The sequence below is a fragment of the Bos mutus genome, chromosome 13, assembly GCF_027580195.1.
Source record: "Bos mutus isolate GX-2022 chromosome 13, NWIPB_WYAK_1.1, whole genome shotgun sequence".
NCBI lineage: Eukaryota > Metazoa > Chordata > Mammalia > Artiodactyla > Bovidae > Bos > Bos mutus.
Genome location: NC_091629.1, coordinates 51,326,191 through 51,345,614, shown reverse-complemented (window position 1 = coordinate 51,345,614; position 19,424 = coordinate 51,326,191). Strand labels below are relative to the sequence as shown.

At 50.9% G+C, this 19,424-nt stretch overlaps 1 protein-coding gene across 1 annotated transcript in view; it reads left to right on the top strand.

Annotated features, from left to right (window-relative positions):
- The window catches only part of TGM2 (transglutaminase 2), a 34,271-nt gene extending 19,839 nt beyond the window's left edge, over positions 1-14,432 (top strand). Inside the window, exons 7-13 of the mRNA XM_005895992.2 lie at positions 263-398; positions 1,048-1,151; positions 2,527-2,769; positions 4,575-4,847; positions 10,557-10,717; positions 11,719-11,855; positions 12,527-14,432. Coding sequence (XP_005896054.2) covers positions 263-398; positions 1,048-1,151; positions 2,527-2,769; positions 4,575-4,847; positions 10,557-10,717; positions 11,719-11,855; positions 12,527-12,677 — 1,205 coding nt within the window. The 3' untranslated portion in view covers positions 12,678-14,432. The remainder of the gene's footprint in view (positions 1-262; positions 399-1,047; positions 1,152-2,526; positions 2,770-4,574; positions 4,848-10,556; positions 10,718-11,718; positions 11,856-12,526) is intronic.
- The last annotated feature ends 4,992 nt before the right edge of the window (positions 14,433-19,424 follow it).

Here is a 19,424-nt window from a genome sequence, read left to right as displayed (position 1 = left end):
GTTTAGTAGCAGACTGTTAATGTCAGATTTGCATTTAGAGTCTGCTTTTGTTAGCTGTGAGGTGAAGGGGAGATGGGGAACATGGGGCAATCAGCAAGGTGGGCACCATTGTCTGGGCAAGGGGATGGCACAACTTCACCACTTGGACAATGAGTACAGTGCTCCCTGGGGTACAGATGGGTATGTAGAGGCCCAGGCAGAGCAGATGTCTCTAGGGCCCCAGCCCACCCCCTAAACTCTCTCCACCATGTCTTCCACCCAGTGCTGCGGTGCCTTGGCATCCCTACCCGAGTCGTGACCAACTATAACTCAGCCCATGACCAGAACAGCAACCTGCTCATCGAGTACTTCCGCAATGAGTTCGGGGAGATCCAGAGTGACAAGAGCGAGATGATCTGGTGAGGGGTTGCCCAGTAGGGAGGGTCACCTGAAGAGGAGACGGGGCGATGTCTCAGACGAGATCACCTCTGAATTGGGTTTAAAAGCTGAGCAGTATTTGGACAAAAGGAAACAAGACTTGGAGAGGCTCCCAGGGAGGCAGGAACAGCAGGAGCCAAGGCCGAGAGGAAGGAAAATCAACACAGGACACGTGAAAGGAGAACGCCTTGTCCAGAGTCTGCACTGCAGGCTGAGGGTCTGGGCTTGATTCCAAAGGTTTCAGACTGGAGAGGAGTGGTCTGATGACTGTGAGGATAGATCAGAAGGAAGGGGGTGGGGTGTGGTCCTGGTGGGTGGTGATGGGGCCTGAATCCAGGCAGAGCCTGTGGGCTGGAAAAGAAGGGGCAATCAAGAAATTAGGAGGTCAAGTCAGCTGGACTTGCAGAGCCACTGAGAGGGGAAGGGAGGTGGGCAGAGGGGTTGAGGGATTGAGGATGACTCTCAGTGTAGGAAGGAATACCTGGCTGGGACCCCTGGAGGAAGAGCAAAGTGTTGGGAGAGCGTGATACGCTCAGCTTAGGACAAGGCAAGTGTGAACAGCACGTTGGAGGTGACCACGAACGTCTGCATGTGAGTCTGGCTCCATATTCTGCTTTGTTTCCCCAACAGGAACTTCCACTGCTGGGTGGAGTCGTGGATGACCAGGCCAGACCTGCAGCCGGGGTACGAGGGGTGGCAGGCCCTCGACCCCACGCCCCAGGAGAAGAGCGAAGGTGGGTTGGGCAGAAGTGGCCCCATCACTGAGATGAAGAAGCAGAAATGGGAGGAGACCCACCTACCCGAGGGACTCCCCAGAGAAGGGCAGAGCAGGGATGCTAACCCAGGTCTGGCTGACTCCAAAGGAACTTTGAGTGTTGGTGTTTTATGAAACACCTCTTTTATAATTTGAAAAGCGATTCATGCACATTGTGGAAAACAGAAAATATGGAGAAGCACTAAGGAAAAAAAAATCAAATAGCATCTTTGTCCTCTTCCCCCCAAAGAAATTTCATTAACATTTACACACAGTTTCCAATAATTTCAAATGACTCCTTCCTCAGAAAAATATTTTAAATGCACACAATATAACACCTATATTGAATATAGTACCTTCATAAAGATGAAGCTTCTTTCTGCTACTAATGTTAAATCAGGAGTGGAGAAAGGGTTGAATTCCATTGAAACGTGGTTATCAAAAAATTTTTAAATATTTTTGTGATATAGTAATATAAGTGTTACATAACATGATCTAGTGGCTGCACATGACCTTTTCTCCTGGCCCCCTCGCTTCTCCATATAGCATTAGCAGTTCTGTATCAGATCATTTTCCGTGATTTGAATTTTAATTGAATGTTATTATGTTCCATCAGATAGATGCATTGTAATATAGCTACTGAGCCTCTAATCCTCAACATTGCAATTGTGACTGGTTTGAGGCAGTTGTAAACCACACCTAGATAAGCATCAAGCTGTCTTGTTCATGAGCTCTCTTGTTCATTCAATCAACACACACTCCCTGAGTCTGTGTCGGGCACTGACTGCTACTCTCATTCTGGCAGGAAACCAGACAGACACACACCCTTGTAAAGTATTGCCTACACTTGGCTCCCTCATTTCCTAAAGTGCCTTGGGATACATTTCTCTTTATCAAACACATAGCGGATAAGAGTTTGTGAGTCTTCATTTGCAGGTACAAATGTCATCACGTGAAGCCAGGACTCGGAGAGGTTAAATGAATTCTCCAATGTCACACAGCTAATAAGAGGCTGTGCTGAGATTTGAATTCCAGAAGCTGAGTTCCAGAGTCCCTGGACTTCTCTTTTTTGACTGCATTGTGAGATTTGCCAGATCTCAGTTCCCAACCAGGGATTGAACCCAGGTCCGAGCAGTGAAAGCGCAGAGTTCTGACCACTAGACCATGGGGAACTTCCTCTCTGGGGGTTCTGAGTTCTTGCCTGATGCTGCTGTCTTAGAAATGGAGTTCCTGGGTCAAAGCACTGTATCATCTTGCGGGTTTTACCCACATGTGCTTTGATGGTGGAAGGTTTGGGAGGTGCCATCCTCCCATCAGCCCAAGTCCGTCTCTGTCTCCTCCTCCCCTCACCCCAGGGACTTACTGCTGTGGCCCGGTTCCCGTTCGTGCCATCAAGGAGGGTGACCTGAGCACCAAATACGACGCCCCTTTCGTCTTTGCCGAAGTCAATGCTGACGTGGTGGACTGGATCCGGCAGGACGATGGGTCTCTGCACAAATCCATCAACCACTCCCTGGTGGTGGGGCTGAAGATCAGCACAAAGTGTGTGGGCAGAGATGATCGGGAGGACATCACCCACAGCTACAAGTACCCGGAGGGTAGGTACTGGGGCTCATCACTGCCCTGCAGATAAGCAGCGGGTTTTACCAGCCTGGTGGGCGTGCGTGCCTGTGTGTGTGTGTGCGTGTGTGTATTTTATCTGGCAGCCTGCACGTGACCTGATCTGTAGCTTACTGTCTATTTCAAGAAATTCCTTAGAAACAAGTGCAAATTTGACACACACACTGTGGAGGGGGAGGCGATGGTAAAGGATTACTCATTTAGGGAAAGAATTTTATATTCCACAAAAGGATCCCATTTGGTTTTTAAGCCTCACTTTCTTGGTTGGTTTGACTCTTAGTAAAACCGAAAGGGATGGCTGTTAAACAGGAGAGGCATGCATCGTAACAAAAAATTAGGATGTCCATGTTTATTAATAGTGCGTGCGTCCATGTTGAGTTGCTTCAGTCGTGTCTGACTCTTTGTGACCCTATGGACTGTAGCCCTCCAGGCTCCTCTCTGTCCATGGGATTCTCCAGACAAGAATACTGGAGTGGGTTGTCATGCCCTCCTCTAGGGAATCTTCCCAACTCAGGGATTGAGCCCATGTCTCTTACATTTCCTGCATTGGCAGACAGGTTCTTTACCACTGGTGTCACCTGGGAAGCCCCTTATTAACAGTACTCATTAGTCATGGGAGCTACAATAGACGGGCAGTTCCATGCCTTTTTACTGCAGTGTATGTGCTGAAGAGGCTTGGAAGGCCAGAGGGGCCATGGAAGAGAAGCCCGTGGAAGACAAACTGTAGTGTTTATCGTTGCAGTATTTCATATAGAGCCGGGGAAGTGGGTATGAAGGTAGATTGGAAAGGTTCAAAGAGAAATGGACCAAAAGAAGCTTAAAGATAATAAGATGGGCTCAGTCAGACAGAAAGATGAAGCTTCTTTTTGCTACTGATGTTAAATCAGGAGTGGGGAAAGAAAGTGGTTTATTTTGCACATCCAGTGGCCGATTCAGTAGACAGATATTTTTGAAGCATCTACTGTGTTCCAAGCACAGTAGATTCCACAGAAGTGACCAAGAAACCACAGCCCTCATCTGACCCCCATTGACCTTTGAAGGGCTGCCTGGGGATTGGCTGTGAAGTGGCCATGCTCCTGCAGGAAGGGATAAAACAGAAGGAAAAGATGATTTCCCTGGCCTCTGAAATGTCTAGAGCTGTTGATTTAATAGAAGAAATGGATATACACCCAACAACACTTGGGAAAAAATAAAAGGCACATAGGGGAGAAATAAATGGTATAAAGGAGGGGGCAGTTCTGCTGGAGAACTCAACAGTTGGAGAAGTGATGGAAAGGATTTCAGGTAAAAGCAGTCCCTGTGCAAATGCTTGGAGGTGAGAAAGTTTGAATTGTATTAGTGCCTGCTAGGCACTAAGCAATGTTGTAGGCATTGGGTATGACTTAAGATTAAGTGAAACACAGTCTTAGTCCCTAAGAGACTTGCGAGTGTAAGCATATGAACAGAAAAAAAAAAAAAAAAACAAACCCTAGTGGGCCAAAAAAAAAATGGCAGCTATGAAACTCCAAAAGGTATTGTGAGTCATTCATCCTGGGGAAGTAGTCAGAGAAGGCATCCTGGAGGAGGGGTCATTTGGGGATGGGTCTTGAGGGATGTATAGGAGTTTGCTTGTGGGAAGTAAATAAAATACTTTCCTCCTCCTGGCACAGTAATGTAAAGAAGGGGCTCCTTCTGGGTGTTCTGAGTCACCAAGACTTTGAGAAGCCAGCTTGCTCTGCCCCCAGCCGCCTCCTCATTGATCCCCTGTCCAGCTGTGATGAAGCTCTCTACCCTATCCCCACAGGGTCCCCAGAGGAAAGGGAAGCCTTCACAAGAGCCAACCATCTGAACAAACTGGTTAACAAAGAGGAGACAGGGGTGGCCATGCGGATCCGTGTGGGCGAGGGCATGAACAGAGGCTGCGACTTCGACGTCTTTGCCCACATCACCAACAGCACCCCCGAGGAGCACACTGGCCGCCTCCTGCTCTGTGCCCGCACTGTCAGCTACAATGGGATCCTGGGACCTGAGTGCGGCACCAAGGATCTGCTCAGCCTTTCCCTGGAGCCCTACTCTGGTAAGGTTCTGTGTTCCTGGAGCAGCTGTTGACCACACTGACTGGATTGTGCCCCGAGCACTGAGCATGTACAATCTACCTCACTGCAGGTCTGGCCCTGTCCTTGGCACTTTATAAATAGCAACCCAGTTCCTTCTTATAACAGAAGTAGGAGGTGGATTCTTGTATGGCTCCTGTTTTCCAGTTGAGAAGACTGACAACAGAGAGGTTAAGTAGCTTTCCTAAGGGCACACAGTTAGGAAGTGACAGGACAGAAACTTGAACCTGTACTCGCAGCAACTGTTCTATTTTGTTTCAGCTCATCCTCATGTGACCCCTGACTGCTTTCCCAGACTCTCTACTTACTGCCCCTTCCAGCAAATTCCTGCCCTCTGCCTCCAGCAACTCACACTGCAGCTGTCTCGCCCCAGAGCCCTTTAGAGAACCGCTCCTGTTCTTCTGGAGGTTCTCAGGGAGAAGAGATTCAAGACTATTGCTGCCCAGAGAACTGTCGGAGATATGAGAACGTTCTATATCTGCGCTGTCCACTAGCTCCGTGTGACCACTAGCTCCATGTGGCTATTGAACGTTTGCAGTGTGACTCACGCAATTGCGGGACTAAAGTTTTCATTCCATTTAAACAGCCATATGTGGCCGGAAGCTGCCATGTTGGACAGTGTTGTTCCCACAGGGATGGGAAGAGCCTTGATCTTCTCTTCTTAGGTTTTTATCTTTTTAATTGGGGGTATAGTTGCTTTACTTTGTTGTGTTAGTTTCTGTGTACAGCAGAGTGAATCGCTGTATGTTTACATACATCTCCTCCCTCTGGGACCTCCCTCTCACCCCCTGCTCCCTATCCCACCCCTCTAGGTCATCACAGAGCTTGAACTGAGCTATACAGTAGCTTCCCATTAGCTATCTAGTTTACACATGGTAGTGTATATATATCAATCCTAAATTTCCAATTCACACCCCTCCCAACTGTGTCTACCCATCCATTCTCTATGTCCGAGTCTCTATCCCTGCTCTGCCAATAGGCTCATCTGTGCCATTTTTCTAGACTCCACATTTATGCGTGAACATATGCTCCAGGGCCTGGCCAGACCTCCCTGGGAGCAGATCCTCTTCCATGTTTGGGGCTGAAATGATGTCAGCGACTCACCCAGCCCTCACCCCTGGGCTGAGCCTCTGTCGCTCTTTCTTCCTGGTCGGTCGCCTGCACAGTCATCGTCCCCTTGATCCGTTTCACTGTCCGCTTTGTCACCATGCCTGGTTATCTCCCTAAAAATAAGCCGGAGGCCCTGAGTGGGGTTGTGGCTGATGAGGTCACTTAGTGATGCAGCGTGGAGCCTGGTCTCTCCCTCAGCCCCTGCAGTGGCCCTTTCCTGGCTTCTGCGTTGGGAGCCTACGGGCATGAGGAGGACAGGGGAGTCTTGGAGTTGGGAGAGGACCTGGGAACAGCGTGGTTTGAGCAGAACATCAGTCAGCTCTAGGGCCTTTATCTCAGGCAGGCACTCCTGGAGCTACACGCCAGGACAGAGCAGACTCTGTCAGCGTCCAGGAGCAGCGGGGAAGCCTTGGGGACAGAGCCAGTTGGTACCAGGCTAGGGCCCCAACACTTTCACTGCCAAAAGGCATGTGCAAAGGCCAGACTTGGCCTTGAATCTGGCTCTGCCACCTTCTATTATTATTCTTAATTATTGGTCACACCATGCAGCACGTGGGATTTTAGTTCCCAGACCAGGGATCGAACTGCTGCCCACCTGCATTGGGAGCGTAAGGTCCTAACTACTGCACAGCCAGGGAAAAACCTCTCCCACCTTCTAGATGTACAGCCTCGGGCCTCACACCACACTCAGCTGTCAGTTTGGGGCATTGACACGCCCCTTGTGGGTGGCTCTGAGGACTGAAGGAGATGTGTGTTCTGGAAAGATCTGGAAGATGTAAAATGGTGCCCGGCCATGGTGGGGCCCTTCATGCCCCACTGAGCAAGCGCAGACAGGTGTGGGGAGGACAAGAAGCACCTTTGCTGAACAGCTGCTGTGCCGGACAGTGCTCTCCAGGCTGGGCTCAGAGCTTCCTGAGTCACGGCCAACATTGCTGGTGTCTGGAGGACCGGGCTCTCAACTCTGCCTCTGGGCCCCAAGTCAGGGGCAGGACGCTGGCCCTCCAGGTGTGTGGGGTGTTTGGGAAACACCCAGGTCCTACTTTCTGCACTTCCGCCTGCAGGCTGTGAGCTCCTGGGTATTTCTCTTCTCTATTCCAGGCCTCAGCTTCCCTATTTTTAGAAAGGTGGTTCATCTTTTCTTTTTTTTTTTTAAGTCAAATGTTGATTCAGGGAGGAAACCCACTCCATAAACAGAGTGGGGGCCACCTCCAAAGGCAAGAGAGACCTGGTTCATCTTTAGAGCGCGCCAGCCCGTTGTGCGAATGCACGTGTCAACTCTTCCTCACATTCAGAACCTCTTCAAAGGGCGGAAGTGTCTTTCCTGGAATATGTTTCATAAGGTGAACCCCAACCTGAACCAAGATGCCAGAGTGACTTCCTCCCGGGCCGCTGTTGAGTCACACTTTGCCTCCCAGATACATCTGGGCTCCTCACAGCATTGTTCTGCTTCAGCCACGCCTGCCAGTGTCTGTTCCTGGGAAAGTGTTCATAGCAGAGGGGTCCCACCTGCTCTGTAGACCCCCGAGGGGCACAGCCTGTCGGGAGAAAGCGGAGGAGGGCAGCAGTCCGGGGCACTGCCCTTAAGCTGGAAGCTGGGGCTAGGCCAGGGTGCGCTATTGAGGCCTCCCAGGCCAAGGTCACCCTGATTCTCCCACCCTCCGAGACCCTGAACTTTTCCTGAGTTGCTGGTTATGCTTTGATGATAAGATCCAGGGGATTTCCACATGCTGGTGGACAGGAAGCCAGGCCTAGGACAGCTGAACTGAAACCAGCGGCCCTTACCCTGGCCTCCTGGCTCTGCGGCTCTCCCGCTTCCTGCCCGTGCCCCCTCTCTCTGGGGCCCTCACCCCTCCAGGTGGGGCAGCACAATCTCTGTGATGGTCAAAGGGGTATCTAAGTAATGAGTGACAGTAACCGCACACGTTTCTTTTTTTCGGCCAGCGCTGGCCTGAAGCCAGGCCAAGGCCCCTAGCCCGTGGATGGCAATTCTCAAAGGTCCTGTCCCACCCTGACCTCAGCCTCCGGAAAAGTTAACAGCAGGGGCCACCCCCTCCAGGCTCCTGGAGAGCCGTGTTTTCCTTCTTCTCCGTGGAACTGGTCAGAGTTTCCACTCCGCTCCACCAATTCCTGACCCAGGAATTTTTCACTCCTTTTTGTCCTTTTTGGCAGAAGCTGTGTTTTTTTTCCCTTCTATGTCATCGGAGCCGAGGTTGGGGCAGGTCCACCCGGGGAATGAGTGATGAGAGGGCTGGGCGCTCATTTTCCAGAGAGCAGGATAGGGGGCACCGAGTGTGCATGGCCAGGACCCAGACCTTGACCCATGCAGAGAGAAGGTGGCCGTCTGCTCAGGCCTTCACAGTCCTGTAGATGACCTCCCAGCGGGTGCTCACTGGCCTGGGCACCCCTGACCCTTGCTAATCTCCCTCGTTAACAGTAAACTCAGGTCCTGAACTCAGAGCACTCAGCAGACAAGAATATGACCCTGAATGAATAAACTTGACGTTGTTTGCTGGTGTTTGTTTTTACCAGCTTCCTCCTACTTGTGGTAAATAGACAGGTTTGCTGCAAATAATGGTAACAAGATTCCCTAACCAGAAAAGGTTGAAAAGTATGAAGCAAGCAGACTGAAAGAAAAATAATGAGCAAATAATGAGGATTTACTCAGACGTGTGAAACATCACATGAATGACTAGAGTTTGGGAAACTCGAGTCTCTTGGGGGGAGGAAGGGAGCAGATGACAGAAAAAGAGGAAGCAGCATCGCCCATCATGGTTGACTGGGCTCCACGGAGTCCCAGCACCATCCTTCCAACATTCCTGTTTGATGGGGGAGGCTCTGCCTGCAATGCAGGAGACTTGGGTTCAATCCCTGGATTGGGAAGATCCCCTGGAGAAGGGAATGGCAACCCACTCCAGTATTCTTGCCTGGAGAATCCCATGGACAGAGGAGCCTGGCGGGAGAGTTGACACGACTGAGCAGCTCACACACACACACACACACACACACACACACACAAGGGACAGAAAGGATTTCTCCCAAGGTTCTCTGTGACCACGTGAACAAGCAGAGCCTGCCGTAAGCCTATGGATTCTCTCTTTTTTTAAAAAAAATAGCAGTATAGTTAATTTACAATGTTGTGTTAGTTTCTGCTGTACAGCAAAGGGAGTCAGTTATACACATATATACACTGTTTTCTAGGCTCCCTTCCCAGACAGGTCATCTCAGAGTATTGAATAGAGTTCCCTGTGCTATTCAGTAGGTTCTTATTAGTTATCTAATCTAAATATAGTATGTATATCTCAATCCCAGTCTTCCAATTTATCCTGCCTCCTCCCCTCTCCTCCACTGGTAACCAGGAGTTTGTTTTCTACATCTGTGACTCAATCTCTATTTTGTAAATAGGTTCCTTTGTATCGTTTCTTTAGATTCCACATATGAGCGATACCATTTGATATGTGTCTGTCTGTCTTCACTCAGTATGATAACCTCCAGGTCCATCCATGTCGCAGCAAATGACACTAATGCTAATGCTAACGCTAAGTCGCTTCAGTCGTGTCCGACTCTGTGTGACCCCATAGACGGCAGCCCACCAGGCTCCGCCATCCCTGGGATTCTCCAGGCGAGAATACTGGAGTGGGTTGCCATTTCCTTCTCCAATGCATGAAAGAGAAAAGTGAAAGTGAAGTTGCTCAGTCATGTCTGACTCTTAGCGACCCCATGGACTGCAGCCTACCAGGCTCCTCTGTCCATGGATTTTCCAGGCAAGAGTACTGGAGTGGGGTGCCATTGCCTTCTCTGGCAAATGACACTATTTCATCCTTTTTTATAGCTGAGTAATATTCCACTGTATATGTGTACCGAATTTTCTCTGTGGTCTGTGGATAATCCGTCCAGTTCCTGTGCCCTTTTCCACTGCTCCTGCCAGCCTCTCATAAGCTGACCCTGGTGCCCTAGGGCTTCCGTGTTCTTGTCTGAGAAACAGGGCTAAGATCCACACTTTGCTTCTCTGCAGTGGGGAGATTGGCTCTGCCAGCTTCGTTCTTACCCCCATCGCTGTGTGACTTTTGCTCTGAACTGATCTCTGGTCTTAGCTCTGCCCTGTGGGATCCAGATGCTCCTGGGAACAGAGAGGAAACGAGCAGAAACAGAGGGGGGAGGTCATCTCCCCAGGCTCACACAGTCAGTCAGTGGTCCAAACAGGACCAACTCTCCCTTTCTGAACACTTATGGGCAGAAGTGTTTCTTCATCTGTAAAATGGGTACAATTCCACCAACCTCGTGAGGGGAAATGGATATCCTGAGAGGTAGGGTGACTCACCCAGCATCCCCAGGTAGCAAAGGGCAGAGGCAGGATTAAAACCCAGGCCATTCCTCCCACTTCCTTTCTGGGAGTGCTAGAGCCAGGGCAGGTGGGAGAAAGTGCTGGGACCTGCCCAGTCATTCACCAGCTGTGTGACCTCAAGCTCATCCCTTGCCCTCTCTGTGCCTTGTGGAGGTGCCATAGGAGAGGTGGGGGCCATGATTCAGATGGCATGAGTGTTCTCCCCTCTCCCCTTCTGCAGAGAAGAGCATTCCCCTTCGAATCCTCTACGAAAAGTACTGTGATTGCCTGACCGAATCGAACCTTATCAAGGTGCGGGGCCTCCTTATTGAGCCAGCTGCCAATAGCTACCTGCTGGCCGAGAGGGACATCTACCTGGAGAACCCAGAAATCAAGATCCGGGTAAGGGCTGGGTCCCCAGGTCCAGATCCCACACCTGCATGTACCTCCCTCCCTGCAGACTCAAGATCTCTGATGCCCCAGGATTCCTCAAATCTAGCTTCATCAAAGAAAAGCATCGTGAAACAGAATTTGGGACTCATAGCCTCCAGGGATGAATCCGCACATCCCAGAGTAGTAGGATCATGACATTTAGGGATCTCAGAATTGTGGGCCCTTAAAAGCTGAACTCCCAAGGCAAGATTCTGAGGTCCTGGGGCCCTGGTGGGGCAGGAAGGGGTGGAGTTGTTAAGGGCTCAGACTCTGGAGTCTATTTGTTCATCTGTAAAATGGGTGTTATAAGGATTAGCTGTGAGTCTACAGGAAACACATAGACTGTATCCAGCATGTCATGAGGGTGCAATAAAAGCTGATTAATACTGACCATCAGCGTCATCATGGTCATCACAGTGATTCACTTGGAGCAGTCTCAGCCCCAGGTCCTCAAGTGCTGCCGTTACAAATAAATGGTAAAGAGCAGGGGGTGGCGGGGTGGGGAGTGAGTGCTGTGTGCTGGACAGTCTGCTAGGATCTTGCATATGTTAGCTCAGTGAATCCTCGTGAGAACCCTGCAGTCAGGCATTTCTCTCCTATGAAGAAACCAAAGCTCAGAGAAGGTGGTGGTATCTTTGCCAAGGTCACACAGCAAGAAAGGGACAGAGATCAGCCTGCTTCCAAAGCCTCTGATTTTTCCACCCCAGACCTTAGAATGAAGGAGGCACTTTACACATCCCGTGGGTCACGTGGAGCCTCTCTGCACCTCCATGAAGGAGGAGGCCTGGGCAGGAGTCATCATCCGTGTTTTCTGGGCGAGGCGAGGAATGACAGCGGCGGAGCTGCGCAGACATGGGGCCAAATTGCAGTGGAGATGGAAATGGCTCATTTGGGACCCTGCCTGCCCTGGAGCGGCTCTGGGCCCCTCTCTCTCTCTGCTGCCCGTGACATCCGCCCCGTGTCTCCTCCAGATCCTGGGAGAGCCCAAGCAGAACCGCAAGCTGGTGGCTGAGATATCTCTGCAGAACCCGCTCACTGTGGCGCTGTCGGGCTGCACCTTCACTGTGGAGGGAGCAGGCCTGATTGAGGAGCAGAAGACTGTGGACGTGTAAGTGCCCGTCCCTCCCACCAGGGCCGGGAGCAGAGAGTGGACGCTCGTGGAGGGGACAGGTGCCCTTAGACACTGAGCCCTGGGCTCTAGCCCCCTCCTCTCATCACCCACACACTCACCCACACAGGTCTATGTCCAAACACCCACACATCAGCTGCATCCTGCGCACACGGTTCACACAACTGAACAGGTACACATTCAGTCACTAAACCCCCGCCTCAAGACACACAAGTCCTCCCATGCACACAGGTGCACACGCGTGCCTGTGCCGTGTACCCTCACAGATAATTGTCTATATACACATATGCTTATGAGCATTTACACTTGTTTTTTCACTTTTTGTTGTAATATCATTTGCATACAGTATACAATACAAATCACATATGTACAGCTCAGTGCATTTTCATGCATGTGGTCACATGAGCATCCACATCTTACGCCCTGGCACACCATTCACTCTCATACACACACACACACACACACACAGGAGGGCGATGGCCCAGGCCCTTGAGAGTTATGAGCAGGGCCCATTTTATCCTGTCGTTATTCAGCTGTACATCCGTGGAGGCACTGGGCTGAGATCTCAGTAGTCACGTGTCATCCCCATCCCTCATCATGGGGACCAGGCCAGAGCCCCTCTCCTTACCCTCTTTCTCTCTCTCTCCCAGCCCGGACCCCGTGGAAGCAGGGGAGGAAGTCAAGGTGAGGGTGGACCTGCTGCCTCTGTACGTGGGCCGCCACAAGCTGGTGGTGAACTTCGAGAGCGATAGGCTGAAGGCCGTGAAGGGCTTCAGGAACGTCATCGTTGGCCCCTCCTAAGGGGTCCCTGTGCCAGCCCCACCTCAGCCACTGAGGGCCCCCACATTGACCCCAATCTTTATCCCAAGCTAATGAACAAAACTTGCCCCTCCTTGGGCCCTGGACCTCAGGGCAGGGGTGGGCTGCCTGCGGGGGCCCTTTGGAATCGAATGTACTTCCCGCCCACCTTGTCCCCCTGAGCCTGTCTCCCCACACCCTTCACCTATGAGGGAGGCTCTGTGCCTGCACTGTGGGAGCTCTCCTCTTGGCTGACTGAGCCTGGAGGGTAGGCCATCTCCCCCTCCGTTCCCAGCCCAGAGGCCCCTTAAAAAGCCACTGACCACCCACCAAACTGATTGATTGACATCAGAGCCCCTTTCTAGGAAGCAGGCAAAAAAAGTGTGCCCAGTGACCAGATCAAGGAATTCAGCTCCCTAGAGTACCCTGAACCCTTTCCCCAGGTTGAGCCCAGACCCTGGGGGCCCTCGGCAGAGCCTGAGCAGGTGCAGATGGGGAGGGTCCCAGGAACAGACCACACCCCAAATCCCCTCACATCCCAGCAGCCCTGACCCAATACTTCCTCCACCCTCTCACAATGGCGAGGCGCCTAGTAAGTACCTGGCACTTCCTGGGCATACTGGTGCTCACACGCCCATCAGCCCATTCAGTCCCCATGGGAAACTGCAAAGCGGGAGCTGAGGAGACTGGGCTCGGAGAAGGGAGGCGGCTGGCCCTGCTCCCATGGGATCCTGGATATTTGCAAGGCTGGCTAATGCAGAGGCACAAGAAAGGAGCCCGGCTCTTCTGACTCTGAGTCCAGTGCCCCATCCACCACTCCAGCCCTGACCTGGCTGCGTCCGAGAGGCCATTTGGAACCTGATCAAAAAGGATCCAATTAGGACGAGGAGACGGGAAGGGCTTAGAGCCCTAGGTTCAAGGCCCAGGTCTGGCCAGCTACTGCCTTCCCCTCCTCTGGGCCTCAGTTTCCTCTTTAGTCACAGGGAGTGATTGAACCAGCTCATCTCCAAGGCCCTCCCAGCTCTGCACTTCCGGTGCCTTGTATGACCCAGCCTCGCCAATGACAGCAGGTCCTCCTCCAGGGCTTCACAGAGCCTTGGGACACAGACCCAGGATGCTTCAAAGTGTGAGACCATGACCGTGACCACCTTCCTGTCCCCAGTCGTGTCTGGGTCCCCCCACCTGTGCCCAGGCATCTGCCTTCGGAGCCCATTTATAGGGGGGAAGAGACCCCCCAAGAAACCCCTGTCCTAACCATGAGCCCGCCCACCGCAGTGCCTAGACGTCACAATAGCCTTAGTTGCCTATGCTGATCACCCAGCAACAAGGCTGGCATCTTAGCCATCTCCTCTTTGAAGAGCCAGAGTCCTGGAACACAGCCCCTGCCCCCTGACTAAGCTTGGGGACCCCACGAATTGCCATCTCTGACTTTATTCCTCACTCTCTCCATGTGACCAGGCTTCCCTCAGCCTGGAGGAGGGAAGTGGGAGAGAATTCTGTGAGTGGGGTCAGAGCCTCCAGGGAGCCCCCAAGCCCCAGAGAGGGACTTGGGGAAAGTCACGCTTGATACACTTAGAACTTTCTGCTTTGCACAAGGAGAAGCACAAGATGAGCCAGTATATATTCGTTCTATATAAATTTTGCTCTGTTTCCCTATGGTTTTATAAACGCTTTTGGGTTCCAAGCAAGCAGTAGATGTGCTTTTGAGCTACAAACAGCGAGCACTGAAATAAAAGTTTATTTTTCACATTCAAACAAGGTCTGGTCATGCTTTTGAGGAGAGTGAGTGGGTGAGCTCATTTAGCATCTGGACAAGCCACTTCATGCTAAGAGCCTTTCCCTAGCTTCAGTGCTTCCCTCAGATCTAAATTTAACCAGTATTCAAGGCTCTACAACTGTTTAGCTCCGTCTCCAATCCCATCTCCAAACAGCCATGTTCAGATCAGAATGAAGTGCCTGTTTCTCTTCTAACATCCCACGCACTTTCAACCTCTTACCTTGGAAAGCCGCTGTGTTTTCCTTACTCAGCTTATGAACTCCTATTCATTTCATAATGCTTCACATTAAAGTCACCTCTTCTGTGAAGCCTACCCAGATTTCTTCTCAGAACCCTGGAACGTGGACCAACTCAAACATTTATCACAGTGACTTTTAGCTCCATGTTGATACACCTGCCCCTCACTTCCTGTCTGAAGTCCTCAAGGGTGGGGACCAAGTATCTCTTAAACAGACCCTAATAAATGCTGAATTGGTGAATTGATGTGTTTCAACTCAGTTCCCCTAAGACCTGTGTTGTTCAGTAGAAAAATAATGTGAACCACAAATGCAAGTCATATATGTAATTTAAATTTTTCTAGTGGCCCTATTAAAAAAAGAAACAGGTAAAATACATCTTAGTAATGTATTTTGTTGAACCTAATATGTCTGAAACATACTATGTTTAATAAGCATGTATAATAAACATTGTTATTGCAACACATAATCAACATAAAAATTATGAGTGAGATATCTTACATTCTTCTTTTCATACAAAGCCTTTGGAATGCGGTATGTATTTTACACTGACAGCCCATTTCAATTAGGACTAGCTGCATTTCAAGTGCTCCATGGCCTCAGGTGGCTACTGACTACCACACTGTGTTACCGAGCAAGGGCTCATGTGCCTGCCACACAGAAAGCCAAACGCTGACAGCGGGTATTTGCAGCAAAGTAAGGTTTTATTTGCAAGGTGCCAACTGCCAACAGTGTGTTTTGAGCTTCCCTGATGGCTCCATTGGTAAAGAATCTGCCTGCCATACAGGAGACCTGGGTTCAATCCCTGGGTTGAGAAGATCCCCTGCGGAAGGGATAGGCTACCCACTCCAGTATTCTTGGGCTTCTCTGGTGGCTCAGACGGTAAAGAATCCACCTGCAATGCAGGAGACCTGGGTTCGATCCCTGGGTCGGGAAGATCTCCTGGAGGAGGGCATGGCAACCCACTCCAGTATTCCTTGCCTGGAGAATCCCATGGACAGAGGAGACTGGCAGGCTACAGTCCATGGGGTTACAAAGAGTCAGACATGACTGAGCAACTGACGCTTTCACTTTCTTTTCAAGCAAGGAGAACAGGCAGCTCATGCTCCAAAGACCTGAACTCCCCTTTGGCTCTTAGGGAAGGGTTTTAAAAACAGTGTAAGGGGAGAGGGTCATAGGATGCATGATCAGCTGGTGGACCTTCTGATTGGTTGGTGGCGGGGCGATGGGGGCGGGGGACGGGTAACAGGTGATGTGTCAGGAATCTCAACCTTCTGGTTCCAGCTAGTCTAGGGTACGTGCTTGTGGTCAGCACAGAGCCTCCATCCTCCACCTGGGCGGGGGTCTTAGTCTCTACAGAGCAACTCAAAGATATGCACCAGATTGTTATCTATATCCCTTCAGGAGGAACTAGGAAGCCTGTAATTTTATAGTCGTCATTGTTAACTGCTTGCACCTGCTCCTTGGAACTTAAGGAAGGTCTAGAAGACTAAAGCCTCCCTCCACACCTTTTTTTTTTCTTTCCACTAACAAGAAACAGGGGACACAGAGGGATTTTTGTACCTGGGAAATCCCCACAAGGTCCTGCTTGGTATGGTCCCCCTTTTCCTTGACACTCCTCAATCTTTAGGGGAACGGGGGTGGGACAAGAAAGGGAATAAAGTTTTGAACAGAGACATTAATCATAAACTCACCTGGGGAACTCAGTTTCAGGGGACTCAGTTTCAATTGGATGGCGCTGGGTCTAGACTATTTCCCGAAGTGCAGGGACCTGGTCGTTCATCTCATTCCACAGCGATGAAGCACTCATCAATGTTCGTTGATTGAACAGAGGCTGGGAGACAGTCTCTTCCTTCAGGGAACTCGTGTTGAAACACCTGACATGCAAGTAAAAAACTCAAAGTGCGTTATCACATTTTTCAGGCTGCTGAATCTTTCTGTTCCTAAAGAATTACACCTGGGGCGTCCCTGGTGACTTAGTGGTAAGGAATCCACCTGCCAATGCAGGAGACACAGGTTTGATCCCGGCTTTGGGAAGATCCCACATGCTGTGAGATCCAAGCAACTAAGCCTGTGCCCCAGAACTTACTAAGCCTGTGCTCTAGAGCCCAGGAACTGCAACTTCTGAAGCACGCGATCCCTAGAGCCTGTGCTCCACAACAAGAGGAGCCACCGCCATGAAAAGCCTGAGCCCGCAATTAGAGAGTAGCCTCCGCTCTCCACAACTAGAGAAAAGCCTGTGCAGCAATGAAGACACAGCACAGCCAATAAATAAATAAATAAATAAATAATTTAAAACATTGCACCTGGATCTAGCCTACATGACCTGAGCATTTTATCAATTAATGCCCAGCAAGAAAACAGAACCATTATTTCAGGCGGGGAAGGAGTTTATAAGGGAAATGGACTCCCAAGGCATCTGAGGTGCTGGAAGAGCAGAGAAGAAGGAGTGGTATCCAGAAATCAGGAGTCAGCTACTGTCCAGGAAGCTCAGCAGCCCAAGAGCTGTTCCCCACCACCCAGCTGCTGGAGGCACTGTCACTACAGCCCTGGAACCAACAGAGCTGCTGAATCTACAAATGCTGCTGAAGTCAGTGCTGGCAGCAGCCAGAGGCAGGCTGGCATCTCTCATCCTCCTGCCTTCTCCCCACTGGCAGATCCTCACCAGAAACTGGCTGGCAAGGGTCTCTGGTAGTTATCATTTTTAGGCTTCCAGCCCCTGAAAAACAGAGATGGCTACGCAAGGGTGGGGGCGGGGGAGGGAGTTGAGTAACTGATACCTATTGCCGCTCTCTCTTTAAGAACACCCATCCCTTCATCTCCACCTAAGTAACTCTTACTCAGCTTTCAAAACCCTAATCCAAAGAGACCTCCTCTGGGAAGCCTTCCTGGACTGCAGCCAACTGCTTCAGCTCTGATTCCACTTAGCATATGGTAGACAGCCCTTTACAATTATCTACTCAGTCTAGCTTAGGATGTTCACCCATGCTCTAGAGCACTCCAAGAGCAGAGTCAGGGCACACGTCCCAGGAGGGGGCCCCCAAGTGGACTTGGTAGTGCCAACTCTAGCTCCCAGGCCTGACTGCCTCCCCTTCTAAAAAAAGACAAGGCCTCCCTGGCCAGGCCTGCCAGTGCCCTGGCAGATTCGGACCTCCCAATAGGCTTGCCCCAACCCAAGAGCTCACTAACTGGGAACCCAGGAAGGAGGAAGGCTTTGTGGGTCATATAGGCCCATTTTATAGACAGGAAAAATGAGCCTGAGATCCTTTCCCCAAGCCAGAGCTGAGGGTTGTCTGGGGCCCTATAGGACAATGCTAGTCACTGACCTATTGGAGCTCAAGACTGCTGGGCCCCTGCCCAAGCTCAGCTTATAAGCCAAGTTGTCAAGGGCCTGGATTCTGGAGCCAAACAGACCTGGGCTCAAATCCTGGCACTGCCACGGGTTCACAATGTGGCTTCAGGCAGGTTCTCAACCTGTCTGTGCCTCTGCCTCCTCATCTGTCAAATGGGGGTGATTTGGGGTCTGCTTTAATGATTGGTGCACACGTTCAGTAGAGCGCTGCACACAAAACATTTAGCTGGCTCCTGGCACATTCTAACCTAACAGCTAACTTTCCTCTGGGTCAGGAAACTTTTCGCCCAGTGAGCTATTCACGCCTCAAATATTCTTACCCAGAGTTCCCCCATTTTACAGATTTGATAGTCACACAGTTGGTGAGGCACAAAGTGGGGATTTGAACCCAGGCAGTCTGCCCTGCACCCCCACCCCAGTGCCTGGTCTAGCCCAGAGAAGGCCCAGTTTTTCCTGGGACCCTCCTTTTCCACCATGTGCCAGAGTATGTTAGCAGAGACCTCCACCACAGCCCTCGTGGAGTGGGGTGTCTGATTGGGTCCATCTTTCCGCTTCCAAAAGTCCCTCTCCTTTCCAGCTGCTCTTGTTTACTTGGGAAGTCTGCCAGCTCACCCCCCAGCCTCACGGCAAGCCCAGAATAACAGAACTTTGACAGACTCCAAGAGGAGAGGTGTAAGTGGGAGGGCCAAGAGGGGCCTCCTAGAAGCACAAGCATGGGGCCAGGACCAGGTCAGAACATACACTTTCCCAGCCTCCCTACCTCCCTCCCCAACAGACCTGAGCACATCCACAGAGACACGTATCTGCAAATCTATGAAGCCCTATGGTTTGTGAAGCCCATAAAAAGGAGAAGGGATGACAAAAATGATGGAGTGTACAGTCTTGAGAGGGGCTTCCCAGGTGGCACTAGTGGTAAAGAACCCGCCTCCCATTGCAGGACACATAAGAGACGAGACGCAGATTCAATCCCTGGGTCGGGAAGATCCCCTGGAGGAGGGCATGGCAACCCACTCCAGTATTCTTGCCTGGAGAATCCAATGGAAAGAGGAGCCTGGCGGGCTACAGTCCACAGGGTCGCAAAGAGATGAACACGACTGAAGGGACTTGGCATGCACACACACACAGCCTCGAGAATGCAGGATCTGCAATGACCTGAAGTTGAGCAACAGACGCAAATATGAAAGACCATTTTCCACATAATTCCACTTGGATGAAGGTCTTGAACTCATCCATGGTGTTTAGAAATCAGGGTCCTGTTTTCCCTGGCAGGGGAGAGATTTGGCAGAAGCACAAGGTGGGTTTGGGAGCATGGAGATGGCTTTGACCGTCTTCATCCGCGTGCTGGGTAAACAAGTACATTCAGCCTGTGAAAATGTGTCTAGTTT